This window comes from Suillus bovinus (genome assembly GCF_016758785.1).
Source record: "Suillus bovinus strain UH-Sbo-P2 chromosome Unknown EDB93scaffold_56, whole genome shotgun sequence".
Classification (NCBI taxonomy): Eukaryota; Fungi; Basidiomycota; class Agaricomycetes; order Boletales; family Suillaceae; genus Suillus; species Suillus bovinus.
In genome coordinates, this window is record NW_024542112.1 from 172,449 (window position 1) to 190,230 (window position 17,782).

The window sequence follows — 17,782 nt, forward strand, 5'->3', positions numbered from 1 at the left end:
TGTTGATCCTGACTCAACGTGCTCATCTAGCCTACTGAGTTTGACCTGCGAAGGAAGAATGCTCAATTTGCTAATGCAGTTCGGTCGGGCAAGAAAGCAGTGAAGCCTTCACACCAGGAGATGATGGCAAAAAGAAGTCCTATCAACCTTTGGGCTTTGGGCGTCATCCTGTTTGTTGTTATAGGCGGCGGTGAGTACAACCTGTCTCAACACACTCATTCTGAATCTGACAATACTGCAGTGTTATTTGAGCTTGCCAGATTGGTATTCCTGTAATGCGCGGACACTCTGATGAGGAATATATACATAATAGACTACTCCATGCAGTCCGCAGCTAGGATTTTCGACAGGGCATACGTTACAAATATTGTACTCATCATGATCAGCTTTGGATTCCATCATCTCTGCATCTCCATTTTCACCAAGCATTCAACTATCCTCTACTTCCACATCCACCCCAGAGTTACTAACGCTCGCGCTGATACTCATACTTTGACTGCGCGCACTGTTGGCACCACTAGCTGCTACTACTTTGGAAGGTCCAGTTTCAGGAGTGATTTCGACGCCCTCCATAGCGTCGCCTTCGAGTTCCTTCTCATCGATCTTAACTTCGTCGCCAGCCCAGATGCGCATGGTAGGTTGCCAGACCATCACCACATTATCTTCTGAGGTGGTAGATACAGTCCAGTTCTCGGATTTTCCTGGTGCCCAGCAAAAGTCTGTGGGACGTGCGGTATGTCCTGGGACCAATCGAGTATCATGATCTGAACAGAGTTATGTGCAAGTATGACATACCTCCATGAATGAACATGAGCTCCGGAGGTCCATCTTCTTGGTCATCTGGTGACTGCTCCACGCCGATCTGAGAAAGATCCCAGATATTGACCCTTCGATCTCCTGAAGCAGATGCGAAGACTGTTTTAGAGTGGGGAGACCATGCGAGATGGAGCACTTCGTCCGTGTGTGACTCGAAAGTGTGCAATTTTTTAGTAGGCGATCTGATATCGTGCAGCACAACGGTCTAGATGACGCTGAAATAAACCCCACCCACACGAGTGATTGAGTATGATCCTACCTTGTCTGCGCTGCCGGTGATGATGAGATATTCGCATGATGGGCTGAATGCGCATGATAAGATTTCTCTGTCATGTGCTTGTATTTTTGTTGTAGCTTCGGTTGTAGCTCGGGTATCCCAACTGAGGAAGCAATGAGATTGATTGGATGGAAATGGAAAATAAACGGCTCTCACAGCAGAAGCATCTTGTCGTCTCCCACACTAGCAAATACGTTTTCTTTGGTCGCATGCCAATCAACGTCCTTTTCAATAGTTAGTAACTTGCTTGTAAGCACAGGGTGCCACGAACCCCGACAACAGAATTGTGCCCCTTGAAAACAGTTGTCGGCTCAATAGTGCTAGTGCCCTTCGTATATGAGTTTATATCCCTAAAGAACATTAGCAACGAGAAGGTGCCCAAAGACATTCCTCTCACCAGTGGCACACCGTCATATCCTCTGAAGCACCAAGAATGTGTCCGCCCTTCACCGGGTTCCACGCCAAACCAAACCTGCCTGCAATAAGCCTTAGAGACGTCCGGATCAATCAAATCACCCACCCTTCCTTCGTTTGCCCGACCAATCTGATATCAGGTTTACAAAGACCGCCTCTCATAGGCTCGCACGAATGCTTCGTGCGATCAAAAATGAGCACCTGTCCCGAGATAGCTTTCGTGGCGAGCAAATCCGGGTTCTGCGGCATATACCGTGCACGGTTAACCTCGCCATCGTGATTGAATCTCTGGATGATTTGGATGCGGGGCTGAGGAGGGATGGTGTGTCCGCCGAGTTCACCGCGCTGTTCGTCGTAGCTGTCACGGTCGAGTTTTTCGTCGCGTTTGGGAATTTGGACGGTTGCAATTTGGAGGTAGTCTTGGGCTTGGCCGGAAGTGTGAGTTCCGATGAGGAGACGATGGGTTGTGTAGGGCTTGTTTGCTGGTCTTTTTTCTAGATTAGATGAAGGTTGGAGGACGGTGATGGAATGCTTACGTGTCTTTGTCGGGGAACCATTGGCACGTTAGACTTGGCCAGTCGAGTGCGTGCGTGATGACTAGGTCATACAGATACGGTGCATTCTTTTTCCTGAAGAGGTGCTGTGATTTGGAACCCGTTTCACTGAGGTAGAATAGGATTATCTACCATGTTTTATACTCCTGAAAAATGATCGACCTGCTAAATTGGAGGAAGATTTGAGGCAGTTTGTAAACTGACCTCGTTTATGAGCTTGTTTTCCTCCTCAGCGGCAAGATCATCTTCCATATCTTCCTCCTGAACGGTAGGCTTCATCTCGGATAACAGGCTGTATGAGATAGATTAGCAGTATTGCGTGTAGCGGGTCCGGGTCAGTCGAGAACGCAATGGAACAAAGGAAGATAACAAGGCGCGTCGCGTCCCGCGCCTACGGATTATGTACATACACCTCCCAAACTTCAATATCTCATTTTAAGCACTATCCAGTGCTACGTTTGCATATCATTCAAATTCACTCATGAGACTAAGATAAACGCGTTTCGCGCAGCAGGAACAAAATCATTGGAGCAGTTCGGAACCCTTCGGATGATGACTCATTTACGTCTACCACAAGAGTGAAATTGAGAATGGCAGTGATCTATAGGTATAGTTGACAGAGGAAAGCAAGGCAACACGACCATTATAGCTCTTTCTCCCATTTGGCAACGAGCTTCTCGAGGTCGAATCGTGGGTCTTCTGGGTTTGTGATGACTGGCGTTGAAAATTAGTACACACATAGCAAACGCGCACAAGATGCGAAAAAGATGGAAGGAAAGTAGTACGAGTGCGACTCACTACCATCCGACCCCTTTGCACCCTCCTGCTTGTGTCTCCATGCATCCTTTGCCTGTGCAATCAACTGTTCACGTTGGTGTATTGCGTGGTGTTCCTTCTCTTGGTCGTGGGCTTGCTGCAGTGACCGACGGTGGTAAATGCCATAGAAAACACCTGAAAGGAGGGCGCTGTAGCGAGCAACCTAGTTCATAGCCGCTTTAGTTTGATAGACTGTAAACGCGAAGAACGGCGCACATTAAGTGTGGCGGACATCGTTCGACCTTTTTGACTTTCGATATGAAAGTTAATGCTATGAAAGCAAGCGTTAGCAGGCCAAGCAGAGTGAAAGCGAGGAGAACTGACCTGGAGTATGCACTATAGAAAAGTTGCTTTGCGAGTTTCAGCGGAGCAAGTCGGCGTTTCCCGCTGACATAATTTTTCTGTGCTCAAGCGCTCAATGCTCTCAATCAATGTCATATCCTTAATCCTCAGGCTTGCCAAGTTATAACTGACCATGCGCATTCCCCACTATTGCAAGGCAGTTGTTTGTCAGGCCATTTCATATACTGTCTCTGCTCGTCCAATTTTGAGCGCGTATTGTCACTGTACGAGCTGGCAGAAATTGACTTATAAAGTGGACCCACATCGGTTTTAGTGAAAGAACAATAATTCTCAAACTACAGCGTGTCCATTCATTCATACCATGCATTTCGACGCTTCTGCATTCACATGGACACATCCAGAACCCCATGAGTCTCAATTAGACTTCTATGACAATCTCCTCAAGCCATACAAGCGACGGTATAGGTGCAAGACCTGCGGCGCCGGGGTTGCATCCCACAACTATAATACTAACCGCGTAAGCATATGGGGCGCGACTTTGGATAGGAATGAGAATGGAAAGATAGTCGGCTGGGATATTGCCAATCCAACTGATCATCAGTTCTATGGCACACGGATGCTGGGTGTTAATGATGATTTGACTAAATGGCGAGGATATCAATCGAATTCAGATTACCTGGATTAGATACCATTGAGCTCGTTGTTCACGACGTGAATGTGGATGTGTATTCGTGGAAGTGGTCTCGTCACCCACGGTCAAAGCAAGTCTAATATATATTGCACCCTACTTGACCTCTCTCATCGGTTACTCGCCACGCCAGCGCTTACAACCGCCAGCACGATTTTTGGTACATTTTTCGAGGATAAAACATGGACGAAGATGTAGACATGGATGCTCCTCAAATTTCAACTCTCAGGGAAGAGGCCACTCCTCCTCCGCCCTCTCGAACTTCTAAATTCCGAGTAAAGTTACTGGTAACCGAGAAGAAGGGCAAGTCGTCCTCACCTAGTGTATCAACTATCAACAAGAAGGCTGTTCCACTACCACCCCCGTCGCCACCACCACCAGCTGTCCCGCAGGCACGGGCGCATAGTGATGATGACGTTGAGGAAGAGGATGAGGAGGACCAACTCATTGACGACGAAGACGAATTACAACAGTCTGCTTCTACCCCTGCCATTACTGCCTCGACTGGTGGTACCAAGCGGAAGGCACCAGCGAGGAAGCCAAAACCACGGAAGAGCGAAAAGCAGGACAAGGACCTCGACAAAAAGCCCCATGGTGAGCCCCTCTTTCCAATCAACCGAATTCTATTAACAGAAACAGGCGAGCAAGCCGATGCTCAGGATGTTAGTACACCCGCAGTTGCCGACAAACCCCCTCCGAAGAAAAGAGCAGCACCTCGTAGGCCTGCTGCTGCTCAACGCTCCAGAGCCAAGGCTCCTCCCAAGTACGTGTAAACCAGAGTTCAAAATATATCAATGAATCAATACTTCTCAGGGCGGCGAAGACCTTGGTAGTGGATGAAGGAGCAATGAGTGAATGTAAGAACTATCTTGCTTCTCCTGTACTTCATATCAACTCGTTCTGCATCAGCATACGCCGGAACCGCACCCTCGTCACCACTTCCCCTCACTCGTGAGGGGGGTTCGGAACATGAGGACGCTGAAAATGCTCCTCCCCCTTCAGCCGAGGGTACAGCAGAAGCTGCACCCCTCCCTGTCTACCCTCTACCATCCAAGCCATTCCCAGTGCAACCGCCCCCAAAGATCGGAGCAGGCTTCGCACCTATGTTACCTCTCGACCGAAGCGGAAACAAAACCCGTCGTTGGAGAACCGCGAACCGCGAAATACGGGGCATTGCAGGCGGACGATGGTTTGCTAGATCATGGGTTGGCGATAAAGAGTCTGAATATGCCAATGTAACAGCCGCAGCCGCAGTTTCGCATAAAAATGGCGATACAGACAAAATTACAACGCCAAAAGGTGGCGGCTCGATATCTGCACCGTTACTTGGGAAAGGGTCTAGCAAATCTAAGGCGGCCCGTGCTATGTCGGGCATATCGGCTGCGCCTTCACGAGCAGGGTCTATTATTGCTGATCATCATCCTGTGAAAGCGCCTTCAAAGATGCGTAATATTGTTGCTGGGCCGGCGTCTGAAGAGGGCAATGATGCTCCCGTACAGAACACACCAGAGCACATGGAGTCATAGGTGGTTTGTTTCATGTACTTATGTTTTGATTATGTTTTGTATCTTTTGCATTAATGTCACCCCATACTATACTGTTGACCACGCCTGTTTCAAGTTCTCTATTAATACGATTTGAATACGACTGGTTATGCGTAGACTCTGTGACAGGTTAATTCTCGTGACAAAGCCGTGGCCCAATGACAAACCGTCGACCTTAATTTGGTACAACTAGTACTAATACGTAGCTTGCAACCCTCAGTCTCACTGAACGCGGTCTCTACTCGAGTTTGCGGCTTGTGGTGCTTCGCGGTAGGCCATTTACAGGGTCGGGACACACAACAATATACCAGCCGCGTCTCAACCAGTCATGTCCAACAAAAGCCCTGCTATCGCGCAGACTAGCACTGGTGGAACCTCAGGCACGAACGTGGCTGCGGTACTAGACACTACGAAATCGAGTGCCAGGGAGAAACGTACGCACTCATGCAGGTTCCGATAGTCTGTTGTTGAATGGCTGACTTGGGTCGCTACAGTGCATCAAACATATGCTTCTGATCCAAAATATAAGAAGTACACGCAACAAGTGGAGAAATGTCTCAATGCATTTGATAATGTACACGAGTGGGCAGACTGCATCGCGTTTCTGAAGCAATTGTTGAAGGTATTTTCTCTTGTCCTGAGCTGGAAGCATTGATTCAACGTGATATCACACCCACAGACGTTTCAATCATACATGCAATTCAAGGAGATCCCGTATAAGCTCATTGTTGCTAAACGGTTGGCACAGTGCTTGAATCCTGCTTTACCGACTGGCGTGCATCAACGTGCTCTGGATGTTTATACGCATATACTTTCTGTGCTTGGGGTGAGTGTAACGTGGTCCTTGTGTGGTAACTTCTAATGTCTGCACAATGCTAGACGGAAGGTCTCAAACGGGATTTGCCACTATGGTCGTCCGGCCTGTTCCCGTTCTTTGAGTATGCTGCTACATCAGTCAAGGTATGACTTAATACGTGTTCTGCTTCATCTAGTACTGATCGAGACAGCCAATACTGCTGACCATATATGACACGCATTACTTGCCTTTACAAGCTGGTCTACGACCTGTGATGAAGTCGTTCATCCTTGCCCTACTTCCGGGTCTTGAAGAGGAGACTGGCGAATTCTTCGAAAAGGTATGTTACTGTTACATTTCACGGATCTGATTGTGGTTGATGTAATTGGTATAGGTGCTAAGCCTACTCGATCGACTGTCAGCAACTGTTTCTCCTGTATTCTTCATTCAGAACATATGGCTCATCATGATAACCATGGCCTCGGCACGCGGAACCGCTCTGAATTTCCTTTCTCGCAGACTACCTCGATTACACGCAGACGAAGGTAAGGATTATTCCAAGTACGATCTTTCACTGCTCAGAATTTTCTAGACATCACTCAGATAGTAGGTAGAGATATAGGGCTTATGATCCGTGCGTTCGCAGCTGCACTCGAGGACGACAATTTGTTGGTTCGAAGAGGCGCGCTCGATATTCTCTTGCAGTCGATGCGAGTCGATAGCGCTGCTATAAAACGAGCGCATTCGGAAGATACCGTCATACTTATGAGGGCTGCAACTGGCGTAGTCCTGCGTCGGGATCTGTCACTTAATCGACGACTTTATACCTGGTTGCTAGGTCCGGATGAGAAGAGCGAGAACCAAACCGTGTTCCTGCGACAGCATGCTCTTCAGTTATTGAATACCACGCTCAAGGTCGGTTGGAATTCAGAGTGTATCGGGATCTTAACAATTGTCATTAGGATGAAATGTTTGCGCCTTCAGGGGAGTACTCTGAATCAAGACCTTTCAAGATCTTCATTTCGTTGTTGGACAAGTGGGAGATAGGGTCGGCCTTAACTGATGTTCTTATATTGGATGCTCTTAAGGCAATCCGATTTCTGATGCAGCGAGACGCGGAGGAGCATAATGAGGATGTATGTCCTATTTCTCAGTGTTCAAGCTGTGAGCGCCTTATTTGTCTTTTCCAAGATTTCTATGACTGCCAGTACGCTATACGAGGCTGTCGAACCCAGTATTCTTTGGAAGCAGTTGCTGGCAGCAATAATGAAAGATTTGACCGAAGACAACAAAACTGGGGTGAGCTTCGCTGCAACTCGGCCTCGGGTAGCACAAGCTCACTATTTTTAGGCAATTGACTTGACATTATTCCTACTGCGTTCACTCCCTATGCAAGATGACGAAGTTCGCAGCCTTCATCTACCAGTTATTTTTGCTGCCATAACGGAGGAGCTGCAGGTGCGACTGTTGTCTCTGGGACATGATATAGCAGCTGATCCATGACGCAGCGTGAGATCAACGATGACCCATCCAAGGCTGCCCAAGCTTCTGTCCGGGAATGTTTGGCTCTGCAAGAGGAAATTTTCCAACACATACCTCTAGAATCTCTCAGTCAGCGTCCCGGGCTGAATGCAGCAGTTGAGACATCAACTTCGTCTCTGAGCTCACTCGCATTCGCCCATGCATTTTACGGACTTGAATTCACTGAATCAAATCCGAGCAGTGAGGTGCTCAATCCTTTGGTGGCTGTTTTAGAACATATGTTCCGTATAAGTCAAGCGCTCTCACGATCCATCTCGGCTCAGCAAGGGGGCTCGATAGAACTTCGAGCAGCATTATCACAGGTGTTGCGAGTCTTGTCGGGCGTTGTCTGTGCGGTAGATAGAAGTTATGACACGTCTCTTAGTCTATCATGGGAACCTTCTGAATGGCTGTACTCTATGCTCGATTGTCTTGACCTTGAGGTATGTGATGCTCTCTGGTTGTTGGCAGGGATGCTTACCTGTGTTCAGGCCGTCAGTTTCACCCTGGTGGACCAGGTGGTGTCTTTGATATTGTCTTTGCATGGTGCTCAGAAGCTCAGCCCAAAGCTGTCGATGGATAAAAGACCCGTCGTTAGCTGCATGGTGAAGAAGGTTTGTACTTTTAACTACATTTGGAGTTGATCTAAGAAAGCTTGGACTCGTAGCTTTTCAGATACCTCCACCAAGACCTGGCTACTTGCCATGTGCGAGCTGTCAGTCTCATATGGTCCATAGAATCAACATCACGGCCTCATGAAGTTGAGTCGATAATAGCCCAGAGCATGTGTTCTCCTGAGTCGAGAAACGTCTATGAGGCGTACGAGGCTTTTGGAGTACTTTGGCGGTTGTCAGGTAAGTAAACATGCGTCATGCCATCATCATGCTGACTGAACTTTCTCAGAGGATGAATCACTTCCTGGAGTGCGCTTGAAGGTGCCATTGATGATAGTTTTGGAGACCTTGAAGCACGATGATCCAACCCTACGACGCGTTGGAGAGACATGGATGCGATGCAATTTGAGGTCGTATATCAGGTAACGCTACTTTCTAATCTAGTGGCCTGGTGGAAGGCTTATACGAATTTAAAAGGGTCTTGGAACCTGTTCTCCGCGATCTTCTGGACCCTTCTATTCATCGAATATCCAGAATTAGCAGAGTGAGCGGCAAAGAAATCAGGGGCTTCGTTTACGAGAGGTCATTTGACCAGCGCTATGTCGCTCACCTTCTCGAGATTTTGCTCTCAATCGTCCAATTTGGTGGTCAAGGTTTTTCCAAGTCTGCGCGCGGCACCTTCTTAAGGCGTTCATGCGATCCCGTGTTGCTCCAGAGGCTTAGCTTAGGTAATGGTTATCGATGCTGTTTTGTCGTTGTAGTTTTAACGAATTATCTCTAGCTGGGGTGGACGCCAATGCAAGCTACCTAGATGCACTCATCGAGGTATTATCGAGGTGAGTCACATCCCCTATTTCGTCACTGCGTTTTATTCTCGCACAGGTTCCTTCAATCCGAACCCAAAGATCAAGATGCTCCGGTTATGCATCCACTAAACACGGTCATACAATCCTCCGCCATAGACCTTCTCCAAACCATTGTGGCTCGCGGAGAGATTGAAACGCTCGCCATTGAAATTCTCGAACCAACAGTCATCGGCAAACTGTTCCTCTGCATCCATCTGCATCGGTTAGACCTGCAAAACAAGTTACTGCGGTTCCTCCACTCCATTATATCAGCCTCGACATCTTACGCCTACAACGGGAACTCGCCTCCCGAGGATCGAAGTACAGAAGGGTCGCAGGAATCAGGGAAAAGGGGTTACACTGTCAACTCCCTGCTAACACAAACCATCATAGATGGTATTACGATCCCGCTGAATCGTCCCGTGATGCAGCACTGGTTAGATTTTGTGCTGATGGCGGTTCCCCAGTTCCAACCTGCCCTTCAGAGCGTTATTTCTCCTATTGCTGATTGTCTTTGCCGACAACTACGCTTGCTCCTCTCAGATGCACTAAAAGCGAGCCAGCCAATACCTAACGAGAGGTATCCTCGGGTTGCGACTGATGCTGAATTCACCATGCTTCTCAACGCGCTCGAGCGGTTACTTGTGCTTGGATTGACTCAAAAGTCAGATGCTAATTCACAAGAGGATGACACTCCAGTTCAGGAAAAACCTGGGGCTGAGTCGGGAGGTATCTTGGGATATGTCTCAAATGTCTTCACCACAGATAACGCATCTGCTGCTGTCGAAGATCAGCTGACGGCGAGTAATTTGGGGATGTTTCGTGTATAGTTTACTACAGCTGACAGTTGTACAGTCACACTCACCTGGGTACAAATCTCTTCATGATGGCATTCGTGTGTTACTCGCGATATGGGTTAACATGGTGTGGCGTGACACCACTGGCCTGCGGCCAGAGGCGGATTCGCTGTCTATGATTTATAATCGGACACATGCTCGCTGTCGAAGAGTCCTGGAGCACCTATTCCGCGCTTACCCTACGGAAGTGTTGGAATCCGTCATTGAATGCTGGGATCATGATGCATTGCTGCGCTCCAAGGGCTCTGACCAGCCTGCGACAGGTATCTTTGGCTTGGTTGATGTCTTGATCGCTAGTGCACAAAACGCGGTGCATATGATCTGCGATAGTATATCAATTCGCATTTCCAACACCTCGGAGCGCAGTAGGAAACCCGCAAATGCAAATCTGTGAGTTATTAATCAACACAGTGGATGAGTGGACACCAAATGTATTATTTGACAGATCCGACATCGTCCTATTCAACTTCTTGGAGCGATATTTCCAACGGCTTGAAGGGCCTCTGGCTCTTCAAGTGTGGAGTCGATTTATGCAGCTCGCGAAAGACCTGGCGTCAAGTCGGGATTTCAAGGTCCAGGTCTTCTTGGCATTGAAGTGTGTATTTTTGAAAATCGTCATTCGTTGCTCACTGTTTATCAGGTGCTTGTGCGTTTTAGGCGACAAAGTTACTCAGACCACTGCCATAGATGACAAACGCATCAGGAAAGATCTCCAGGTCCGTACTTTCAAAGCTATTCTACGAGTTATGGCCTGCTCACATCCATTCGTAGGAAACTTTTGGAAAGCTCCTTGATGCATGCGTTACTTTTGTAGGTAAATCGACAGATCAACCAAATTGGATAAGGCGTACCACGAAAGAGTCGGTCACAAATGGTCGATCCTCCCCTGCTCTCCGTGGTGGTTAGTTATCCACATTTGCGACGATCTTTTCTACCATCTGATGAGTCCAGTCTCAGATTCGAAGCAGGACGAGAAACCAGATTCCAGTACTGCTACGCCTTCGGACAATGGCAAGCCGACTTGGGGGGCAGAGTTACCCTCCCAGGTAAGTTGTTTGTCGGCTGCGAGATCTTGTTGGTTGAAATTGTCTATCAGATCACCGTATTCATAGCATCAACAGTTGTTCCAGAGCTGCGCCGATTTTTGATGGATAACGACAAGGTAGCAAGTGCTTGTAGCAACATCGTGTATTACATCGTGAGCCCAGGCATCAAAATGAAGGCCAGGTAAGCTTTGCTCTTGACAATAGATGTTAAACACTCTCAACTCAATGACAGGCCTCTGGATGCTGATGTGGTTGTGGTCGACATATTTCGGGAGATGATCAAAATCCCACCTGCGATGAAGGTTTGGCGAGTGGCAGTGATGGATGTCCTTTACGATCATCGCATCTTCAACTCGAATTCTAGCGTTGCTATGAAGTGGAAACCCATCATCAAAGCAGTATTTGATAGTGATAAAACTTCTTTCCCTGACCTTCTTAGTAAATGCGCACCATGCAATCCATCTACCACTACTGACTATGCGCTTTAGGTCGTGTTGCTACGTCGCCCTCGGCCAATATCTTCACGAATCGAGAGCATGAGATGCTTCTACGATCCTTAAACTTGCGACGGCTTGCATTGGTCCTCTTCACAGGAGAGAAAAATCATTTCTTGACTCAACTTCCGGCTATACAGGAGAAATTGGTGGATATCCTGCGCAATGTTCCATCTCCGATTGTTCAATGTGAAGTCTACCTGTGCATACGAGTGTTGTTGTGCCGCCTGGCTGCACATAGTATGACGAGCTTTTGGCCCGTGATTCTCACTGAATTAGTAAGCTGAACATATTTTGTATCTTATTCGTAACCTGACACGAATTCCAGTACCGAATATTTGCACAAATCATTGATTCGGTACCTTCAGATGGCTCAGAAGATCTACAACTGATCCTGTCAGCCAGCAAATGCCTTGATTTGCTGCTTACCCTCCAGACAGAAGAGTTCCAGATGTACTATGTCCTTCTTCTCATGTTAGTATGGCTATTGACAAATTACAGACATCAGTGGATATTCATTACCGATACTGTGGATGCCGTATTTCGCCCTGACGATTGGTCCCCAGAATCGATGTTCGACCAGCTCGCTGAAGTAGTTGGCAGTTTACCTATTCCAGAACCTCGAGTATGTTATCTTCTTCTGAGCCTTCATAATCTGAATCGCACTAGGAACCACAAAATATTGGGCTATCACTGCCAACATCAACTTCCCTTGCTTTCCCTGCCCATTCTGATCGTGCTTTACGGAAGCCCATACTAAAATCAATCCGTCAGATTGACTCCATCAGGGACCTTTTTCCATTCTTCTCTCACGTGAGCATTTCATCTTACGAGAGTGTGTATGCAAGTAGTGGGAACATCGATTGGGAGGCAGTTGAGCAGGGAGTTTTGGACGATATGTTCGACGGTCGTTGAGAGGATGAACCGTTTTGTTGGTTGTCTCTCTAGGATGTACATGGGATCTGTTCGCTGTTCTATACGCAAAGCATAAGGGTATATATAGATGCGAATGAATTCCTATGGAAAGCAACGAGTAGAAATCAGCAGATAGCTCGTTAGAAATCTCCCCAATTCCGTCGGAATTTATACTGTACACGTTCCTATGAATCAGCGACTCTCAATACAGCTGCTGAGGAGGCTCAGACCGTACCTTGTATGGGAGGTTCTTCCTACAACGAAGGATGACTGGGTAAAACGAATGTATTGAGATTGAACGTGAAACTGACCTCGTTTTCTCTGCTGGGGTGTTAGGTTGCTTGTAGCCTTGTTCTCCGGTTCCCCATTCTGACTGGCTGTCGCTCTCCTTGCCAATATCCTTGTACTTAACCACTGGATCCTGCTTCTCTGGTGGGACTCCACGGGTGATTTTGGGCTTTGGCGCACTTTCAGCGGGGGGTGCAGGGCGTGCGGGGGGCTCTTCATGTGCGCGGATGGCTTCCTCAACTGTTATCCCTTGAAATTTCGCCTCTCGCTCTGCTTCTTCACGTTCAATAGCTGCGTGCTGTGCAAAGTGTTCAGCGTCTTCGGGGTGAATGTATGATGCATCGGTTTGTGTTTCAGGTGTCGAGTGATATTGTTCTGAAGCATCCTTTGAGCTACAGATCGTAAGAGCATGCATTGCACATCAAACAAACCTTCGTGATGTAAGAAAAACTCTTGTTGCAATCTCAGTAATAATTATGATGAGTAGTCAGTTAATGCTCACCGCTTTCTACATCGTAATGGTGACCCTCTGCGCCTATGTCGTCAAAACTCGGCAAGCCACTCATCCCAACAGCGGCAAACTCCTCTGGCGTGACCTTGCTGTCCCCGTCTTTGTCCAAGAGCTTGAGTACAGTATCCGCAACATGATCAGCCTTCTTCTGGTGTTCAATGTCGTCCTATCACGACGTTAGCGCACAATAAGCGCAAGAGCTTCAGTTACCAAACCTTCGACTTTTTCTGTGAGTACACATGATGGACGCCGTATATAGCCTCAATTTCTTCCCGGTCCCACACGCCATCTCTAAAGCAAAAAGTACGGGTCAATAATTTGCCATACGGGTTGTGTTTCATTAATAACCTGTTCAAATCATGAAGCTGGAAGAAACTTTCCATGTCGAAGGAATCACTGTATCAGCTTATTAGAACGAAAAGGTATGATATTTTTCAGTTGCGCACATATGGTGTTCGGTGGCCATCTACCAACAAGGAATGAATCAGCACCAGTCAGGATTAATGAGTAGGTCTCCCATACATGTCGAATGGCGTAGCTTGCATCAGCAAGTTTTGCGTTCTCTTCTGAGTCTTCATGGTCGCCGTGTGCTGAGACGAGCAACACGAAGAGAATATGGATAGAGAATGCGATCAAGACTTTCATGGTAGGACGGAACTCGCCTCACAGGTGGTGACACCACTTGAAGTTCTCCAATACTAATGTCGTAGCAGGCAGGACCCCAAACACCTCATGTGCATTTCGACCCGTCACGAATTCGAAAAGGTGGGCTGCTCTATAATTGGCACGTTGTGACGACGGCGGTAGTGTTATACAAGAACCTCTATAGCGTCAAAGTATTACAAGATACCGGGAATGTCATCCCGTCTTCGTCTTCAAATTCCTCCACAACGTGGTAAAAAAAACAGCTCCAATGGCGACCATAACAATCTCCAATCCCACAAAGTTCATCATCCCCACTGAAACACCCGAACCACCCCAGATTGCACCGGTAACACGACCAGTATAATTGCTGTATTGAATTGCCATTGAAGTGCACCCGTTCCACTCTGGCGGGAGCTGTTTGCTGAGTAGACTAAGGGTCACGGTGGTTGCAAGGTTAAACCCGAGCGCCACGCTCCACCAACATGTAAATAATGAGCCGTAATTGACTTTGCCGGTACGAAGGATGAAAAAAAAAATGATAAGCCCTGAAAGGCCGAGAATCGTACCGAATGCGAGGATTTTGCGGTCTTGTGTGCGACGTGCAGCTAGGAGGTTGAAGAGGAGGAAAAGGGAAACCTGTTATTCCGCCGAGAGCGATAAAATTTCCTGCAGCAAATGGAGACCAGCGCAAGTTTTCATCAGCGGCACCAAACACAGGCAAATTGGCTTCCCAAGAGCCTAGGATGAAGAAACAGAGCATCGAGAACCAGCACATGCATGCAATGACACCCCACTGGGACAATGTGATCAGCGAGAGCTGTGCTCTAAAAGATTCGTCAACGGGTGAGGCAGGGCGTGTGGCAGACGCTGATGGATAATCCGGAGAAGCCTCTTTGTCTCCACCTTTCACTTCTAAAGAAGTGATGGGAGCATTTGGATCGCTTGCTGACTGCAATTCTAAAATGGTTGGTGGTTGAGGGATGTCCTCAAAATATTTTGCGACCAAAACCCAGAAGCCAGCGAGAATCCCGGCCATAATCCATCCTGGGCTTGTATAACCATTGAAAATTGAGTTTGAGAACCCGATGTCGTACATCACGCCACCAAGAAATGGACCAAGGGACATGCCCATGCCTTGACTGATGACCATCCAGCTAGCAAGCGTCGTTCTTCGTCTGATGCCAACGATTCGAGGGTCTGTGCAGTACCGTTTGCCGTACATGAACATGGAGAATGCAACCCCGAGGAGGCAACGACCGATTAGAATCAAATATAAGAAGTTGGTACGGAAAGCCAGGGCGTAGGCGACGTGACCTAGAATGGCGAAGCAGCAACTGACATGAAGGGGCATTCTGTACATCCCTAAGGACAGGATGAAAGAACAAATATTTAGAAAAATACCGCCCCAAGATAGGAAGACGTGACCTAAACATACCTCTATCGTACTTTGTCAAGGGAATCAAAGAAAGTCCAGCAAAAGCCGTCGGAATGCCGATGGCAACTCCAGAGAAAGTGGCATTTCCTCCCAAGTACTCTGCATATTTGTTTGACGATGAAATGACGATGAAAAATGAGACCTATGAAGGCCGAAGCCGTGAGCGACAGTTGCATAGTGCTTGGCAACGATGTCTTACTTGGAGAAGCAGATTCATTAAAATCATGATGACCAGAGATGCTAAGTTCGGAAGCTTGAAATCCTCTTGGTCATGATTGTCGCTCGTTTCATGGCGAGACGAGAACGGGTTGATTTGGTTCAAGATTAGTAGTAGTTTGAGGTCTATCATCTGCATAAACACACCAGTCGAGATCAGATTTGAGGGGGAAAGCACCTTGTTGTCGCTAGTCATCAATATTAATATGATTGTAACTCGGAATCATACTTGAGGATAAGATCATGCATGTACATAATTTCCTGGGCAGATTTAGAGGCAGATCGCCGCCTTTGAAACCCAGACTCAGGTGAGAGTCCGATTGCTAGGTGGAAAGAGCTGCCAGCCCATCAGGAAAACAGCCCGAAATTGATATGACCAGATTGTGCTGACGTGTCATCGATATCCCCAGTGCAAACCCACTGTTCTGAAAATGGATGACTTTCCATAAGCAAAATAATCCAGAATAGACTAACTGTCCTCACTTAAGTCTCGCGAACGCAGACAGCGAGGATATAGCCAGCAAATTCGAGGACCCCGACACGAGGATGTGGGGCCCCCATGGATTCTCGAAGCCAACATGCCGCAAACTCGACCGAACTATGGAAAAAGCGCTATAACTCCAGCTATAAAGGGAGGGAAAGAGTATTCAGTAAAGAAATGATGTGTGGTTGTTTTAGGCTTTAGTATAATTAAATAGAAGGAAACTTTCAGCACAATTAAATGGAGTGTAGTTTGGTCGTTATGCGAACCCGAGAGCAAATAGACGCTTACTAAGGTGCCATTTGGACAGCGAATTTCGCATTCGAAATTCAACATTCATCATGTGATCTTGCCGTGGGACTCTGCAGGAGAATCCCGGATGCCACTCGGTGGAACGGTGCACTCCATACTTATGCTGACAACACATCGTTATCATGACAAGATCTCACTCATCGAGCTCACGATCAAGCCATTCCCTTCGATCCAAAGGCCAGGTTGATGCACCCTCTACTACTACACATTGCAAACCTGCTGCTCACTGGACTACTGAGGAGGAAGCTGCCTTGATCCAGTACCTCCAACAACACATGAGCACCACAGGTGATGCCACCAGCACAAACTTCAAGAAAACAGTTTTTCAGGGTGCCGCCCAGCATCTCAAAGACAATTTTCACCAGCAGCAAGGCGGTGAGAAGGTATGGTCAAGTTGTCAGACCAAATGGGCCAATGTGAGTACTGACTACTATGGGTGTGCCGGCACGCTGCATGGTGTTAATACTGATTGTAATTTCTGTAGCTGAAGACCTCTTATTACGGTGTCCTTGAAATCAAGAATGCGTCTGGATTCTCGTGGAGTGATGTGGATGGCGCAGGAATTTTGTTAGAGTATGAAGCGACATGGACAAATTTTGTCAAGGTATGTAACGGCTGTCTCAACTATACTTGCAACTCACCCTGTATTATTTTGAAAGATCCATAAAGCTGCAAAACCGTTCAAGAACAAGAGCTTCCCACATTTTGAGGCCATTCACCACATGATGCCACGGAAGTCCTGAGGCAATTGGGTCTGCTGAAACAAACCTCCAGTCACATTGTCCAAGGACTCAGGATCCATTCCGCCTGCTGCACATCATATGTCACACTCTGATCCCCTTGCCACTGCTGCAGCTAGTAGCAGCACTGCACCGCCGCCAGCACAATCACTTGCTGCTCCACCATTAGCGCAACCACTCACCACCTTGAACTTGAGTCAGCTTACTGCAGTGATGAATGAGATTGGCTCTTCTCCAAGTGTCAAACACCACATATTTTAGCCTGGAATTGTACCAGCATCACCAGCCGCTCCATCTACCTTCCTCATTTCTGACACAGATGCTGTGTCCTCCATTATGACCAGCATCAGCTGTCAAGAGAAGCGGAAGGCCAGCGCACTAGGCTCAGACATCTCAATTACTAGTTCGTCAAAGCGAGTCCGACCTCCCTCAGCAGCTGTAAAGGCGCAGCAGGAGAATAGCAGTGCAATGGTCAGTCTTGCTGACATGCTCAAGGACTTCAACCAAACACTTGTGGACACCACAGCCGCAACATCTGCAAAGGATCTTGCACGTGCAGTTGCAATGGTCAGCGCAAGCACTGTATTCTCAGATTATGAAAAAGTTGACTTGATAGACTATCTTGGATCGAACAAGAGGGAGGTCATCAAGTAC

At 47.6% G+C, this 17,782-nt stretch overlaps 8 protein-coding genes across 8 annotated transcripts; 4 read left to right on the forward strand and 4 right to left on the reverse strand.

Moving 5' to 3' along the window:
- Nucleotides 1-30: 30 nt before the first annotated feature.
- Nucleotides 31-276, forward strand: EDB93DRAFT_1090511 (uncharacterized protein; the record flags this gene model as incomplete). Its single annotated transcript, XM_041446277.1, has 2 exons — nt 31-190; nt 242-276. Coding segments are annotated over 2 exons (195 nt in total), but the record flags the coding sequence as incomplete, so codon positions are not given.
- A 76-nt stretch (nt 277-352) lies between these two features.
- On the reverse strand, nt 353-2,513 carry EDB93DRAFT_714603 (WD40-repeat-containing domain protein). The gene is made up of 10 exons (XM_041457191.1): nt 2,266-2,513; nt 2,194-2,207; nt 2,044-2,136; nt 1,614-1,994; nt 1,491-1,565; nt 1,365-1,443; nt 1,250-1,317; nt 1,076-1,196; nt 796-1,021; nt 353-740 (listed from the first exon to the last, which is right to left on the reverse strand). The coding sequence occupies exons 1-10, from the start codon at nt 2,338-2,340 to the stop codon at nt 430-432; spliced, it is 1,443 nt and encodes a 480-aa protein (XP_041304835.1). The 5' UTR covers nt 2,341-2,513; the 3' UTR covers nt 353-429.
- A 4-nt stretch (nt 2,514-2,517) lies between these two features.
- Nucleotides 2,518-3,383, reverse strand: EDB93DRAFT_1164706 (ATP synthase E chain-domain-containing protein). The gene is made up of 5 exons (XM_041450148.1): nt 3,352-3,383; nt 3,202-3,291; nt 3,094-3,148; nt 2,860-3,040; nt 2,518-2,775 (listed from the first exon to the last, which is right to left on the reverse strand). Exons 3-5 carry the CDS (start codon nt 3,109-3,111, stop codon nt 2,705-2,707), a joined length of 270 nt encoding a protein of 89 aa, XP_041304836.1. The 5' UTR covers nt 3,112-3,148; nt 3,202-3,291; nt 3,352-3,383; the 3' UTR covers nt 2,518-2,704.
- EDB93DRAFT_1090483 (uncharacterized protein) lies at nt 3,353-3,865 on the forward strand (the record flags this gene model as incomplete). The annotated part of the gene is made up of 2 exons (XM_041446275.1): nt 3,353-3,472; nt 3,500-3,865. The coding sequence occupies 2 exons, from the start codon at nt 3,353-3,355 to the stop codon at nt 3,863-3,865; spliced, it is 486 nt and encodes a 161-aa protein (XP_041304837.1).
- A 67-nt stretch (nt 3,866-3,932) lies between these two features.
- EDB93DRAFT_714795 (uncharacterized protein) lies at nt 3,933-5,583 on the forward strand. Its single transcript, XM_041457193.1, has 4 exons — nt 3,933-4,462; nt 4,508-4,631; nt 4,682-4,725; nt 4,778-5,583. The coding sequence occupies exons 1-4, from the start codon at nt 4,051-4,053 to the stop codon at nt 5,392-5,394; spliced, it is 1,197 nt and encodes a 398-aa protein (XP_041304838.1). The 5' UTR covers nt 3,933-4,050; the 3' UTR covers nt 5,395-5,583.
- A 1-nt stretch (nt 5,584) lies between these two features.
- Nucleotides 5,585-12,601, forward strand: EDB93DRAFT_714796 (Dopey, N-terminal-domain-containing protein). The gene is made up of 28 exons (XM_041457194.1): nt 5,585-5,846; nt 5,907-6,034; nt 6,092-6,238; nt 6,292-6,372; nt 6,420-6,548; nt 6,603-6,753; nt 6,801-7,123; nt 7,171-7,344; nt 7,400-7,507; nt 7,559-7,666; nt 7,717-8,172; nt 8,221-8,343; nt 8,397-8,583; nt 8,633-8,765; nt 8,821-9,071; nt 9,125-9,179; nt 9,226-9,988; nt 10,044-10,435; nt 10,491-10,640; nt 10,686-10,761; nt 10,817-10,946; nt 10,997-11,091; nt 11,142-11,272; nt 11,324-11,529; nt 11,580-11,863; nt 11,914-12,038; nt 12,087-12,210; nt 12,255-12,601. Exons 1-28 carry the CDS (start codon nt 5,741-5,743, stop codon nt 12,498-12,500), a joined length of 5,382 nt encoding a protein of 1,793 aa, XP_041304839.1. The 5' UTR covers nt 5,585-5,740; the 3' UTR covers nt 12,501-12,601.
- Nucleotides 12,602-12,640: 39 nt separating this feature from the next.
- EDB93DRAFT_1330412 (uncharacterized protein) lies at nt 12,641-14,051 on the reverse strand (the record flags this gene model as incomplete). Its single annotated transcript, XM_041455169.1, has 9 exons — nt 13,822-14,051; nt 13,746-13,765; nt 13,648-13,695; nt 13,515-13,590; nt 13,291-13,465; nt 13,220-13,240; nt 12,812-13,163; nt 12,736-12,754; nt 12,641-12,685 (listed from the first exon to the last, which is right to left on the reverse strand). Exons 1-9 carry the CDS (start codon nt 13,942-13,944, stop codon nt 12,641-12,643), a joined length of 879 nt encoding a protein of 292 aa, XP_041304840.1. The 5' UTR covers nt 13,945-14,051.
- Nucleotides 14,052-14,157: 106 nt separating this feature from the next.
- EDB93DRAFT_1242066 (major facilitator superfamily domain-containing protein) lies at nt 14,158-15,728 on the reverse strand (the record flags this gene model as incomplete). The annotated part of the gene is made up of 4 exons (XM_041451964.1): nt 14,158-14,549; nt 14,581-15,306; nt 15,380-15,521; nt 15,579-15,728. The coding sequence occupies 4 exons, from the start codon at nt 15,726-15,728 to the stop codon at nt 14,158-14,160; spliced, it is 1,410 nt and encodes a 469-aa protein (XP_041304841.1).
- Nucleotides 15,729-17,782: the final 2,054 nt, after the last annotated feature.

Excerpts from the sequence above, each read along its gene's own strand:
- EDB93DRAFT_714603 (XM_041457191.1), bottom strand. The coding sequence starts at position 2,340 with ATGAAGCCTACCGTTCAGGAGGAAGATATGGAAGATGATCTTGCCGCT. Across the intron at positions 1,995-2,043 it reads TGGTTCCCCGACAAAGACAC|ACCAGCAAACAAGCCCTACA; the intron begins GTAAGCATTCCA and ends TCTAGAAAAAAG. Across the intron at positions 1,022-1,075 it reads TCACCGGCAGCGCAGACAAG|ACCGTTGTGCTGCACGATAT; the intron begins GTAGGATCATAC and ends AGCGTCATCTAG.
- EDB93DRAFT_1164706 (XM_041450148.1), bottom strand. Across the intron at positions 2,776-2,859 it reads TGCAAAGGGGTCGGATGGTA|TCATCACAAACCCAGAAGAC; the intron begins GTGAGTCGCACT and ends TTTCAACGCCAG.
- EDB93DRAFT_714795 (XM_041457193.1), top strand. The coding sequence starts at position 4,051 with ATGGACGAAGATGTAGACATGGATGCTCCTCAAATTTCAACTCTCAGG. Across the intron at positions 4,632-4,681 it reads AGAGCCAAGGCTCCTCCCAA|GGCGGCGAAGACCTTGGTAG; the intron begins GTACGTGTAAAC and ends AATACTTCTCAG. Across the intron at positions 4,726-4,777 it reads TGAAGGAGCAATGAGTGAAT|CATACGCCGGAACCGCACCC; the intron begins GTAAGAACTATC and ends GTTCTGCATCAG.
- EDB93DRAFT_714796 (XM_041457194.1), top strand. The coding sequence starts at position 5,741 with ATGTCCAACAAAAGCCCTGCTATCGCGCAGACTAGCACTGGTGGAACC. Across the intron at positions 6,754-6,800 it reads TCGATTACACGCAGACGAAG|ACATCACTCAGATAGTAGGT; the intron begins GTAAGGATTATT and ends AGAATTTTCTAG. Across the intron at positions 11,092-11,141 it reads GGGCAGAGTTACCCTCCCAG|ATCACCGTATTCATAGCATC; the intron begins GTAAGTTGTTTG and ends ATTGTCTATCAG.